The sequence below is a fragment of the Arachis ipaensis genome, chromosome B06 (assembly GCF_000816755.2).
Source record: "Arachis ipaensis cultivar K30076 chromosome B06, Araip1.1, whole genome shotgun sequence".
NCBI lineage: Eukaryota > Viridiplantae > Streptophyta > Magnoliopsida > Fabales > Fabaceae > Arachis > Arachis ipaensis.
The window spans coordinates 10,107,658-10,122,790 of record NC_029790.2 but is presented as its reverse complement, the minus strand read 5'-3'; the positions used below and the strand labels follow the sequence as shown (position 1 = coordinate 10,122,790).

At 35.1% G+C, this 15,133-nt stretch overlaps 2 protein-coding genes across 2 annotated transcripts; one reads left to right on the top strand and one right to left on the bottom strand.

Annotated features, from left to right (window-relative positions):
• On the top strand, window positions 4,757–6,525 carry LOC107646576. Its single transcript, XM_016350753.1, has 4 exons — window positions 4,757–4,992; window positions 5,113–5,523; window positions 5,641–6,033; window positions 6,078–6,525. The coding sequence occupies exons 1-4, from the start codon at window positions 4,757–4,759 to the stop codon at window positions 6,523–6,525; spliced, it is 1,488 nt and encodes a 495-aa protein (XP_016206239.1).
• On the bottom strand, window positions 9,438–9,974 carry LOC107646577 (protein MAIN-LIKE 1-like). The gene has a single exon (XM_016350754.1). It carries the CDS (start codon window positions 9,972–9,974, stop codon window positions 9,438–9,440), a length of 537 nt encoding a protein of 178 aa, XP_016206240.1.

Genomic DNA, 15,133 nt, shown 5'->3' with positions numbered 1-15,133 from the left:
AATGACTGGGTTAAAAGAAAAAGGTCAAAACCTCCACCATGATCTCCAAATTTTTTATATTCCAACTCTCGATTTACACCCTGGTACAGCCCTTGATGTTATGGGAACCCTTATCTTGAAAAGGATCGCTTAATTTGTTCTTTAAGTATGTGAAGGGACTAAGGGAGTACGTACTCCTTTTTACTTGTCTTTTTTGGATTTTGGTTTCTATTTTTGCTTTCCGGTTTCTAACCCTCAAAATAAAAAATTTTATAACATTATTATTAAATAGTCTTAATAATAAAATATATTTTTTATTTTATAAATTATTATTTTATTAACAATTAAAAAAATTATACGAAATAGATCTTCTATTAATAGTTAATTTTATAAATATTTTAGCAATGTAAATTAATATATTTTTATTTTTTGATTCGTTACATTCGTAAAAGTTAAAAAATTATATTTATTAATAATTCAATTTATTAAAAGTACAGTATAATCGTATTTATTCTCTTGTAAATCTTGTTTTTTAAAACATCAATAGATTTTTTATCCCTTGATCTATATTAACATTTTTCCTTCAACAAATTTTTATTTCATAACAAAATTTATCCTTTTGTTTTTGTTAACCACAATGTTTGATCACTGCGAGATCTCAAGAATAGTCCTATAAAGTTAATTAAAAAGATCTTTTAATGTTAAATTTGAATTTCTTAAAATGAACACTTAAAAAGTATTTTATCCTTTAAAAAAGAACTAAACGGTATTTTAATTTTTGTTTATATTTATCATAATAAGACATTTTAATATGAAAAAAAATTAACTTACAGAGGCATTTAGTATTTTTATTATTTTATAATCAAATCAAAATTATATTTCTTGCATAGCATTATCATTTTCCACTATAGCATCTTTTGAATTAATCTTGTCTTCACTTGTAGAGTGAATCTTGCTTTTTATTTTTGCCTTTCATAATTTTAGCAATTAAGTCCCTTGAATGTTGATCAACAGTACCACTAATTGAAATGACTTCTTCCTATTTTAACTCCTATTAACTAGTGTAGGAACGTGCCATAAAATTATATAAAAAATTTTTTATTAAAATTTAAATAAAAAATATATATAGTAATTATTATTATAAATATTTTATAATTTAAAAATATTAAAAATAATTAATATTTATTTTAATCAATTTGAATTGGTTGAATGATTATCTTATTTGTCTGCTTAAGCAAGTATTTAAAGTTCCAATCTCACCCTTACTAAATAGAGTATCAATATGTGGTGGATTAATCCTCAACTTGCCGAGTTAGAAAATTCGTAGAAAAAAAATTTATTTGTCTTTAAAATAAATTAATTTTTCATTAATAGCAATACTTATGGACTTTTGTCTTTGTTGAAATTTACTTAGGACACTTTTATTTATTGGTATCATATTCATTCTTAAAGTCAAAACAATATGATCAACATTGTTACTTGTTAAAACTTCACATTTTATGAAATAATTTTTAAATTTTCAAATTCATAAACTTATGTCATTACAAAAGTTATTAGATTGATTAATATTTCTTGATAACATGGTGTATCGAAACACCATCATTGAGTATTAATTAGTGTAAAAAGAAACCAATAATAACTTTTGTTATTCAATATATAATTTATTCTATTAAAAAATAAATTAATATTTCCTAAATTTATAAATACATTTTCTTCTAATTTCTTACACTATTTTATTTGACAATATTTATCATTTAATTAATTTTTTTTAATTTGAATTAAAAAATGTCTTGTAAATATATTCAACTTTTACATATATTAAGTGTTATAATATTAAATAGTATAGTATTTGCTATAATAATGACTCAAAATATTAATCTAAGATATATTTGGGCCTAGTAAGACCTCAATGGAAGCAAGATCAACTAAAATCCATTGTTAAGGTCCCAAATCCGACTTAGGTTCATTAGCTTAAAGGCTCAATGCAGATGAAGTCCTCACGTCCCCTCTTAAATAGACTCAGATTGGATCTCCGTTGCTAGTTAGATATGATAATGAGTACTCAGAGGAGCGTGAGAATTCCCCTTCTCATCCCTCTCTCCTATTTAAAAAAAAAATATCCCTGTTCCTTCTCTGTCATTGCAGGTTCTTCAGTTTTTGTTTAATTACTCCTTAGGAAATGCAGATCTCCTCGGTAAACTTTTGAAAAAAATTAACACAAAAAGACATAATGTAATAATCATAAAATAATCAGTTCAATATAATTCAACACAATTTATAACATATTTGTTATAAAAAATAACATTTCAAAAGGAGAAAACATAAAAATATATTCCAACATAATAACATAACATAATTTTTTGGGATGATATTGAGCGATGTAGTGACGGACTTGAGAGGCAGAGAAAGTGAGTTAAAGAGAGAGGATCGAGGCTCGAGGCTGAGAATGAGTTTGAAAGAAAAAGGAAGAATTCGAATTGGAGGCAGAAATTAGGGTTACTAAATTCAAGAAATGAATTTATGTATATATAAATTAGGATAAATTAATAATTTTATTCTATGGGGCGGGTGCGTATGTCTGTGTCCCCATTAGGGGTGGCAAACAGAAAAACCCGTCTTGTCTCGCCAAAAATCTACGATCTGGTGGGCTAGCCTAAAGCAAAACAAATATTGTCGAAAATATATAATTAAACATCTTCAAGTTTATAATCAATCAAACATAAAAATATAATCCAAAATATAAATAGAACATCTTCAATTATCATCTTTATCCTCTTGTAGATTAATAACATCATAGAAATTTGTAAAAAGATGGTCTTGACAAAATAAAAGCTTGGCCCAACGGGAAAACCTGCACCGTCTCACCGAAGCGCACCAAAGCTCATGGATTAGGCAGTGCGGGGTAGGCAGACTTTTTAAGTTTGGCAGTCTCAAATTTTCAGCTCAACCCTCCTTTTTTGTCGGGTTATGCGGGTCAGTCCGACGGATTTTGGCCCGTTTGCACTCCCAAGTTCCCATCCATTTTCGGGTGGCAGGTCATGAGGATTTCACGTGTCCCAATCTAACCCTAAAATGCGAGTAATCCCTGCAAATACATTTTTTAGCTGTTTTTGTGATCATCCATATTGCTAGCATTCATTGGTTTGTGACGTGGAGTTATTCTAGCCACTCAATAAATTCTCAGATAATCAACGTTTAAGTTATATCATTTTTATACAATCACATGTATCCTTATTATATCATTTTTATTAAATAATTTAATTTTTATTTAATTTTGGTCAAATCATATAATATAATTAATTAGTTATAATTAATGTTGTTCACCCTAATGGTTTAATTGAAACATATTGAAACTCTAAAGGTAAAATTAAAATAATTTAAAAAAATTGAATAACCCTTTTTAGAAATATGCCAATCTAAATAATATAGATTGAAAATAAAAAAAATATAACTAAATTATATAATACAACATAATATTCCTAAAAATTTGTTTTATAGCAGATCTAATATCAAGATATTTATCATCATATATAGTAAAACACTATAATAAGCCAAGGAGAATGAAATTTTACACAAATAAGCCAAATGGAAAACTGGTTCATGAATCCACCAATGCGCATTACTATATAGTTTGAATCAGGTTCATTCGAACTCTATTCACACATAATTCGAATCAACAATCATGTTGATTCGAATTATACACAAACGCGCACACACACTAATTCGAATCATGTTGATTCGAATTACTCATGATTTAATTCTGCCAATTTTTTATTAAAAAATTAATAATTGATTAAAAAAATTAATAATTTAAAAATTAAGAAATATATATTTTATTTCATGCATTAAAAAAAAGCTAACAAAATATTTTATTCTATACAAAATAATTTTAAAAAATGGCTTAAAAGATATTAGGAGTACTATAAAAATGTGTAATGTCCTAATAATTTAAGCCATTAAAGAAATACTCTACATAGTCAATAATAATTTAGAAATTAAAAAAATATAGTTATAACCAGTATTTACCTAAATTATTAGAATATTACAAACTTTTATAGTACTCTTAACATTTGTTAAGCTATTTTTTTAAATTATTTTGTATAGAAAATGGCTTAAAATGGCTTAAAATTCCCTTTGTTCTAGGCAAAACAATTTAAAAAAAATGGCTTAAAAAAATGTTAGGAGTACTATAAAAAATTGTAATGTCCTAGTAATTTAGGTAAATAACGGTTGTAACTATATTTTTTTTAATTTCTAAATTATTATTGACTATGTAGAGTATTTCTTTAATGTCCTAAGTCATTAGGACATTACAAATTTTTATAGTACTCCTAACATTTTTTTAAGCCATTTTTTTAAAATTGTTTTGCCTAGAATAAAGGGCATTTTAAGCCATTTTCAGCCAAAATGAATTTTAATACACCATTCAACCAAAGCATAATTTAATATAATTCGAATCTATACGTTTCGAATTATACTTGTACATAGTTCGAATTGACTAACGTCGAATTACATGCATGCATGAAGTAGTAGTAGTTTGAAACAATATGTATCGAATTAGATAGGAGAAATTCGAATCAATTCAATTCGAATTACTAAGGAAGAGTGACGTTAGATGTAGTTCGAATCATATTAATTCGAATTACTAAAGTTTGTGAATTCGAAATTAGTTGATTCGAATTATATATATAGTGCGAATGAAGTTGATTCGAATTACTGTGAAGCAGAGCTCTATATATATGCTGTAAACGTGAGTTGCTCTAAACAGAGAGGTGAGATGGCTAGTGAGGATAGTTTTCTAGTCTTGGTACACCACAGAGGGGGGATTAAGAGAAAAACTCGGTCCGGTGTGAAGTTCACCGATAAGGATCCTCTATGTATTATCGTGAGGCCTATGACGAGCTACGATGCCCTCGTTAGCTCTGTGCTGGTGAAGCTTGGTCTGGAAGGAGTGAAAAGGGTTAAGAAGTTTTTCTATCGCATTCCAACCACGGTGCTCCATGATACGGTGAAGTATGATTGTTTCACGATCGGGAGTGATGAGGACTTGCAGGTCATGTTTCTTTGTCGCAGGCAGTTTCCCGAGGTGAGGACACCAGAGCTGTTGGCAAAGTTGGTTGACGTGGTATACAGCTCGGGTGGTTCGAACCAGAATACCAACACTATAGCCACGGTGGCCGGTTCAAGCTCGAGACCTGCAGTTGCTTCATCCTCCGTACCTGTGTATGAGCCACAGATCCAGCCTGTCGCCTCCCCTTCGTTCGCTGTTGATCTCAGCGGCAACGTTGGCGACGAGGTTCGATATGGGGAACATCTTCCGACCGAAGTACATTGTCCTACACCGGCTGGTGTTGGTGAAGGATTGTTTGATGATCCAGATGACGATGATGTGGAGCCGGATATGATCGCTGATGACAGTGGCGATGATCTCGGAGCGAGTGATCCGAGAGGGGCTACAGGTGGATCTAGTTCTGGCACACAGCAGTACCCACCCCATTTTTCATCGTTGGACCTGGATGCCATGAGGCAGGATGGACATCCTGGGTAGCTTACTGGATTTGGCGCTAGAGATACGGAAGGGTCTACCGGTATGACAGAGTTCCAGGTTGGTCAACAATTTTAGGATAAAGATGAGGCGCTGTTGAGTGTGAAGACCTACAGCATCCGCCGAGGGGTACAGTACAAGGTAGTTGAGTCTGACTATCGCAGGTATGTGGGAAAGTGTTCTGAGTTTGGGAATGGGTGCACATGGTTGATTCGGTTGAGTCTCCGGCAGCGCAATGACATCTGGGAAGTCAAACGGTACAACGGACCGCATACTTGTCTCGCCACCTCCATCTCCAGCGACCATAGGAGTCTGGACTACCATGTCATAGCGACGTTCATTATGCCAATGGTGAGGGCTGATGCATCCGTCAACATCAAGGTGCTTCTAAATGCCACGGCCGCACACTTTGGGTTCAGGCCTACGTATAGGAGGGTATGGATGGCGAAACAAAAGGCCGTTGCTGTCATCTATGGGGACTGGGATGAGTCGTACAACGAGCTTCCTAGGTGGGTGTTAGGAGTTCAGTTGACGATGTCTGGTACTGTTGCAGTCCTCAGGACTTGTCCTGTTCGAGTTGGGGGACAGCTGGACGAGTCTCAGGCTTTTTTTCAGAGGCTATTCTGGACGTTCCCCCTTGTATCGAGGCTTTTCGTCATTGCAAGCTGTTGGTGAGTATTGACGGCACCCATCTATATGGCAAGTATGGGGGAACGTTGCTTGTCGCGATTGCACAAGACGGGAACTCCAGCATACTCCCTGTGGCATTTGCACTAGTTGAGGGTGAGAATGCTGAGTCTTGGTCCTTCTTTCTCTCCCACCTCCGCCACCACGTGACACCTCAGCCAGGTCTGTTAGTTATTTCAGATAGGCATAACGGCATCAAGGCAGCGCTCGAGGCTCCTGATGGGGGATGGCTACCTCCGGCTGCATACCGGGCATTCTGCATTCGACATGTAGCAGCGAATTTCGCCCTCACCTTCAAGGGCAAGGACGCCTAGAGGCTTCTTGTGAATGCCGCATATGCCAAGACCGAAGTGGAGTTCGACTACTGGTTTGACATTCTGCGCTCTGAGAATTCGGCAATGTGTGAATGGGCAAACCGGATTGAGTATTCGTTGTGGACCCAGTATTGTGATGAGGGTCGGAGATTCGGTCACATGACGACCAATATCTCTGAGTGTGTGAATTCAATCCTGAAGAGGGTAAGGAACCTCCCTGTGTGCTCGCTGGTGAAGGCCACATACGGAAGGTTGGCAGAGCTATTTGTCCGTAAGGGGAGGGAGGCCGAGGCGCAGCTGGGCACCGGACAACAATTCAGTCAATACCTGGTAAAGTGTATCGAGGCCAACCTCAAGACGGCTAGGTGCTTCACGGTGACTGTTTATGATAGGGATAACTCGGAGTACACCGTAGCAGAAACGACTCCGACTGGTTCGTTCTCACTGGGTAGCTACAGGGTCTCACTAGGTTCTCAGACTTGTGATTGTGGATACTTCCAAGCACTTCATTTCCCGTGTCCACACGCACTGGCATGCTGTGCCTACTCACGTCTTACTTGGCAGCCATACGTCCACGAGGTCTATCGCCTTAGTTCCGTTTTCGGTGTCTATCGGCTGGGATTTACACCTCCAATTCTGGAGGGTTTCTGACCACCATATGACGGGCCTACCGTTATACCGGATCCGAACATGAGGCGTGCGAGGGAGGGTCGTCCGAGGTCCACCCGCATACGTACCAATATGGATGAGGCAGATCCGAACCGGCCAAAGAGATGTGGCCTATGCAGGCAAGCAGGACACACTCGTCGGAGTTGTTCGCAGGCCGGAGGAGCCACCCACACGGGGGGAATGAATAGGAACGTGCTGTTGTTTGTTTTTATTTGTCTTTGTTTCGTCAGTTGTATTTTATTTTCGTTAGAAAGCGATGTTCTAGGTATGGTCATTTATAATTTTTTAGTGATGAATTTTGTATTTCGACCCACATATGTATGTTGAATGTCTTTCTAATTATAAAATTAAGTTACATAAACAAAGTACACATTCTGTGGAAGTGACTAATACAAAATACGATAACATCAACGTAACTGCTGCATGAAATAATGACCTAGGGCACTCAGACATAACACCGATAACAAAAACAAAATACATAATACAAACATAAAGAGACATCATACACCATCATCCCCCAATCATCTAAACAGGTGCGACCCCGTGAAACAACGGCGTGGAACCCGTGTCCTCTGACCTCTCTGTATAAACGGCTCCTCATCCTCAATATCATCGCCATCATCATCCGGAGCAGGCTGTGTGGGCGTCCCGGGCGGGACATGTATGGGTCTGGATGATGACGGCCTAGCAACTGAATGTGACCCAGGAGTATGTGCGGATGCTGGCGTCCCACCGAGGGCAAAAGCCTGCACAGGAGCCGCCGTGGGAGGCTCGTTCAAATCTACATCTAACGGAGCCTGTGTCCCTGTCGTCTGACCCCGTCCTCGGGCAGCCTCATCCTCCTGCATGATGGTCTGGATATCATCAAGGAAATGTGGTCCACCGAACTCGGCGACAATCCCATCACCAGCAAGGAAGTCTGGAAACATGGACCCCGAACTCACCCATGGCGTACTCTCCTGAAGTGTCTGGTCGTCACCGGGAACACCGACGAAGTAATCTCCGAGCGGTCCTATGCCAAGCCCAGTGGCAGTCTGACTCGAGGGATCTCCCATACCAGATCCATACCACTCACCATCATGCCCCCCGTGAACGGGCCTAGCATCCCCCATAGCAGCACCTCTTCCAGCTGCACCCCGACCATGATCAGGGACATCGTCTCTAGCAGCAGCCCCCCTCCTCCTGCCTCCACGCCCACGTCGTCTCCCGCCCCCCTACCAGCCTCATCACCCTCCTCCATAGCATGATCCAGCTACCGCCACTCACGCTGGCTACGACGTGTCCCGACGCCTGTCAGGAACGTCGTCGACTCGCTCCATATCAGGAACTCGGCCGGCACCCCTCTGCGTCGCCTCGTCCGGAATAGGAATACCTCTCTGATCCCCCAAGTACATCTCTGGTGACAAGAATCTCTTTCCGTGCTGATGCCACCATCCCAAGAACTCATGCGACGGACTCGGGTCGGCCACGATGTCGAACTGTAAAATGTGCTCCGCTCGAGTCTCCCAGTGAAGATGCCAGTACTGTAAGTGGGACGGGAACCAACGGTCACCTCCTCTCCCGTCCTTCGACATCAAGAAGTCGATGTTCAGGGCGGGATGCAGTGGGGGCTGTACGCCGCCAAACTGCGGTAACACTCTATCAACCTGATGCCACTCAACCACCGCAAAATATATCAGGGACGTCACACACCGCCATAACATCGTATGCCTAGGCTCCAAGACCTCCGGATGGACAACCTGGATGACGTCGAGTGCGCTATAGGGCATACATATAAATTGAAAAAAGCAAATGAAATCCATTTGACGAATTTGTTAAACGATATAGACTGAAACAAGTATTAAATATAAATATGAGCTTAGCGCACTTACATCCCGAGGCTGTAGCAAGTCGATCCTCAGTCGAACATTCTGCACCCGAGGTCCCTTGTTGCTAATCCCAGGATTGTAACCTGACCACCTGCTTAAGAAGTTAAACATTGTACTACATTCATGAATGAATTTAAAAGCCATTAAATTGCTTGCAAAATTGAAAATAACTACAACAAGAATACATAGTAGAAAACAATAGTGGTACCTCGAGGAAAGGGGCCAGCTAAACGCATCATACCCACGAGGCCTAAAACCAGGAAACTGCCAAAAGATCCACGACTGGAGTAACTGTAATGGCCCACCTAACTTCACGACATGTCTGTTGGTCACTCGGCACATGCACTGGTACAACCACGCTAGTGCCGCCGATCCTCAACTGTAGCCACCCATCTCCTCAAGCCTAGCAACGAAGGGTAGCCATCTGATGTGTATACGATTGCCGGACTTGTTGGCAAACAGCTGGGTGCCCAACAACATCATGATATAGGCACGGGCAAAGCGCCTAACTGTCTCCTCATCGGCCCCGTCGGGGCACTCCCCAAAAGTCTCCTGGAACCAGGTGCAGTTCACTGCAAATTTTTTAATTTGGTTTTCAGGAGGTAAGACGCCGAGCAACTCATGAAACCACTGCCAAGCTGGCCGGCCACCCTCAATGTATAGGTGGAAGTCTGTCAGGAAACCACTAACGTAATGTCCGTCCACTGGCAACCCTAGCTGGTACGCGACGTCCTGAAGCGTGATGGTGCACTCTCCGAACGGCATGTGGAAGGTGTGCGTCTCAGGCCGCCACCTCTCGACGAATGCACTCACAAGGGGCTCGTCTATGCGGAACCATCTGTCGTTCAGTCTCGCAAGATGGTATAATCCGGCCATCTGCAAGTACGGAACGTACCTATCATCAAGACGCATCCCCTGCTGCCGCCGCACGCTCGATATGCAACGCTGGGGCTAGCCAACAGATGAACCGCATAATTAGAACAAATTAAAATACCACTAACATATAAAATTCACGTCGTAAAGAACCAAAAAGGTAATCATTAACCGTTAACAAAAACCATTAACAAAAACCACTAACATAATCCACATGCAAAAATCATTAACAAAAACCACTAAAATTATCCACATGCAAAAATCATTAACAAAAATAATTAACAAAAACCGCTAACATAATCCACATGCAAAAACCATTAACAAAAATCATTAACAAAAAGCGCTAACATAATCCACATGCAAAAACCATTAACAAAAACCACTAACACTAGCATAAACCACTATCAAAAACCATTAACAAAAACCACTAGCCTATACCACTATCCTAAACCGATAACAATAACGTAAACCACTATCAAAAACCATTAACAAAAACCATTAGGCTAGACCACTATCCTAAACCACTATCAAAAACCATTAACATAAACCACTAGGCTATTACCACTATCCTAAACCGCTGATAAAAATCACTATCCTAAACCACTAACAAATACCACTATCATAAACGGCTATCATCAAAGACTACCATTAACCACTAACAAAAAAAGCTATCAACAGCGCAATATCAGAAACCACTAACCTCGTTGTTGATCACCTCGGCGATATGAGCAACTCCATCCAAACGGTAAAGCCTCCCCGAATCGTCCCCATCGCCTGAATATGCCGCTCCGGTCTTTGTCGGCCCGATTGTTGGTCGTTTTCTCTGTGATTTGGTGGGGTTTAAAAATGAAGAAGTGATTCGAATGAACTTGGTTCGAACTCCTTATATAGGTGAAACACTTGTAATTCGAATCAATTCCACTCGAACTACCTATTGCAACCAAAATGCACGTAATTCGAATCAATTGGATTCGAGCTACCCTAGGCCACGTGCTCCAAGTAATTCGAGTTAATATAACTCGAACTATGCATGCATAATTCGATACTACTTGATTCGAACTACGTTCGAATATTGCTTGGGAGTAATTCGATGTGATTCAATTCGAATTACGTGTAAACCTAATTCGAATTTTATTGATTCGGATTATATAAAAGTGTTATTTGGTGGAATGGTGTATCAGAATTCATTTTGGCTGATTTGAGTAAAATGTTTCCTCCCATGGCTTAATAACGTTTTTTACCCTATAATCTAATTTTACAATTATTTAAATGTTGTTTTTATGAAAAATTGTAAAAAATGAAGTTCTCTTATAATATGTATGACTTTTTATGATAATAAAATAAAAATGAAAAGTATGAAATAATATTGTGTATATTTAAGTTAATTTTAATCTTTTTTAATAACCAGATTTATCATAACGTAATTGATAAACAATGGCAGTTAATACAGATTGAATATATTTTGAGTATGTTATACATTTTATGATTTTGTACAAAACAATATTAATTTTAATTTATATATTTATTATTGGGTATTAAAAATAAAAAGTATTTGTATTGTTAGTATTTTTCAAATCTTCCTCAACTCATCGTGATTAGGTCTAAAAGATCACCTACCTCGTTGGACATAAATATAATCCAATCAATTTTTATCTGATAGTGCTATACATTCGCATAATCATAGGAGAATCATATTTGCATAATCATAGGAGAATTAACTTTAGAGAGATAACAATATGGTATTTAGTTACCACATCAGTATTTTTATATATAGAATTATCAATCAATTATGTATGGCTTCTGATGAAAATAATATATTCAACATGGATATTATTTGTTAGGTAAAAGATAACAGATTGACAAAGAAAATTAATTACAATGGGTATATTCATTTTAAAAAATATTTTTTATACTAAATTTTTTTTATATAATACTATAAAAAATATCATGGTCACCATGAATTACTATAGGTTCAACTTCTATCGATAGCGATAGAATGCTTAAATTGAGACATTTTCAGACTATAATATTTGTCAAACAAACAATAATTAATGAAACACTCATCCATACCTTCTCATTTTGAGTATATTTATACATAAAAAAAAGAGTTGAAATAGCAAAAGTGATAAAAATGATTATTTTTATAATTTTGTATGGCTATCTATATATAGAAGACCAGAAGACTATGATTATCTAACAAAATTAATTTTATTTATTGCATTCAATTTGAATAAATAAAAAGTCATCTTATTTTATTTTAGTTCTTAATTCACATGATTTAATTTTAGCTCAATATATATGATTTGATTTGATTTCATTATTAGTGAAAAATATATTGAGAACCTATTTTATGCATAAATTTGTTATTTTAATGATTAATTAATTAATACAAATAATTAGTATAATTAATTTGATTTAATAAATTAAAAAATAAATTAAAAATACTAACAAAACATTAAAAGAAATAAATTAAAAAATACTACCAAATCAATTTGATATAAATTATAATAAATTATGTGATATTTAAATATCTAATCAAATAAATTAGTTGATATAGTTGATTTATCATAATAAATTGTATTTAATGACTTAAAAGAAACAAATAGCTAAACACTCTTATAAGCATGCATGTCACGTCAACTCCATCATTAAGTGCAGAAACCTGATTTTTATATAATAGAATAGATAATAAATAGAATATATGAGAATATGATATAAGACATATTTTAATTATGAAATTGGCATTATATAATAGATTTTTTTTTAAATTCTTATTGCTTGTTCGTTGCTAATTTTTACGTAATTATTTAATAATTTTCGCCTATTAAGCTATCAACTATCTAATATTATGATTTAATTAATAAGAATGATGACATTAATATTTTTTCATAAGTCTTGTTATTATTTATAATTAGGAAATAGCCATAAATAAATTTATTTCCTTAATGAGTGTTAAATTTGTTGTCAAATTCTATATTACCTTTAAAATTTTAGCGTAATTAAGTCTAATTTCTACATTTTGAAATGAATTTACTCAAAAAAATTAATATGTAAATCACATTATTATTACAAATTACTTTTTTAACATAATTAGTGGTGCTTGTTTGAACCATTAAATTTAGCTTCTAATGATATTAAAGTCAACCTATTTTATTATCTTGTGCCTTTAAAGAATTTACACGACTAACATAAAAATATAACAACTGAAAAATTTTTTTATTACAATGAGTATATTCATTTTAACAAATATTCTTCTATCCACAAGTCTACTATAAAAAAAATACATTGGCAACTTTGAATTGCTACAGGTCAACTTCCATCCACATTAGTAGAATGTCTAAATTGAGATATATTTATCAAACAAACAATTAATAAAACACTCATCCGTACTTTCTCATTTTGGGTACATTTATACATAAAAGAAATTATACATAAAGAAAAAAAAAGAAGAAGGAAAGAGTTGAAATAGCAAGAGTAATAAGAATTATGATTCTTATAATTTTGTGTGGCCATCTATATATAGTGTTCCTTGGCTTTTCTTTATCCCTTCGTTTATTGTTTTATCATGTTCCTATTAGGTTTCTTAGCACGCAAGTAATCCTATTCCTTGAGCGTTGCGCTTTTTATTTTGCGATTTTTGTTTACCCGCTCTGTTTCAAGGCTCCTAGTATATTATTTCTTTCAGTATTATATGTATATCCTTACTATTAAAGGTCTGTAATACCACACTACCTCTGTTCTATGACTTAAGCATAAAACACTGTGTAGTAGGGTGTTACATAGTAGATCAGACAACTATGATTATCTAACAAAATTAATTTGTATTTATTGCACTCAACTTGAATAAGTAAGAAATTATCTTATTTTAATTTAGTATTTAATTCACATTATTTGAATTTAGCTTAATATATATTATTTGATTTGATTTGATTTAATTATTAGTTGAAAATATCTCAGTTGTCTATTTTATTCATAAATTTATTATTTAATGACTAATAAATTAATCAAATTAATTAATTAGTATACACAATAAATTTGGTTTAATAAATTAAAAGAATTAAATTAAAAAATACTAACAGAATATTAAAATAAATGAATTAGAAAATATTACCAAATCAAATTGATATAAATTATAATAAATTATATGATTATATGATATTTAAATATCTAATCAAATCAATTAGTTGATATAGTTAGTTTATCGTAATAACTTGTATATTAATGAGTTAAAAGAAATAAATCGAAAAATACTCTCAGAAGCATGCCACGTCAGTTTCTATTATTAAGTGGAGAAATTCGATTTTTATATAATAGAATAGATTTCCTTTGCTGAGTTTGTTAAATTATCTCCAGTATTTTTTGAAATCTTTTTTATTTTTCTGTCTTCCTACTTTCATTATTGTTATCAGTAACCTGTTTCGTTAATTCCTTTTGCTTGGTCAGAACGATGCTCCTAGGTTTGGACTGATCTTCAGAATTAATTTTGCTGGTTTATGTATTCTTTCTTTTTTATAACTCTGCTAGATGCATTATTTTTCAAGTTGCCTTATATATTTTTGTTCTGCTTTCCATTCTTGGTGCGCTGCTGGTAATTATCGAGTAGAATTGTTGGCATATTGATTGCTTTCAGCATTTACTTCCAAATCTTCCTCAGAAGGGTTCATGATTGTTTAGAACCTCAAATCTTGATGTATGATTTTTCTTAGTGCATAATTGATACTGTTGTGATTCTGCTCTGGCTGACTAATCCCAACAGTGTTGCTGTCATCATGGTGGTTGTTTCGGCTGACCATAGTCGCTTCTCCTTTAGCATTTTCGTCTGCTTTACTGGTTTTTTCTCGACAATCATCTATTTTATGTCCATATCTTTTAGTCTAAAATGATTTTGATGGACGCCTTAGTATTCACTTTTAAATTCCTTTCCAAGGCATAAAATGATAAAATGCAGGTACTTGCTTCTTTTTCAGTTTTACTTCCACACAAATTTGAACAAATTTATCTCTGGAATGAATGAGTTCATTGACTGTACTCTTAGCATAGTTCCAAGCATCTTCTCTACTTTCCATTAAAAATATTTGTTATATAACTCTTTTAGAAGATTGAGAATTTTGATCCGTACTGTAAAAATATCTCTCAACTAAAAAATTTGATAGAAAAAAAAGATAAAAACGTTTTAAAAATATTTATAAACATAATAA

What these genes read in the sequence shown, in the direction of transcription:
- LOC107646576 (XM_016350753.1), top strand. Translation starts at nt 4,757, where the DNA reads ATGGCTAGTGAGGATAGTTTTCTAGTCTTGGTACACCACAGAGGGGGG. An exon ending in AGGCAGGATGGACATCCTGG is followed by an intron (nt 5,524 to 5,640) that starts GTAGCTTACTGG and finishes GAAGACCTACAG; the next exon opens with CATCCGCCGAGGGGTACAGT. An exon ending in TCGTACAACGAGCTTCCTAG is followed by an intron (nt 6,034 to 6,077) that starts GTGGGTGTTAGG and finishes GTACTGTTGCAG; the next exon opens with TCCTCAGGACTTGTCCTGTT.
- LOC107646577 (XM_016350754.1), bottom strand. Translation starts at nt 9,974, where the DNA reads ATGCGTCTTGATGATAGGTACGTTCCGTACTTGCAGATGGCCGGATTA.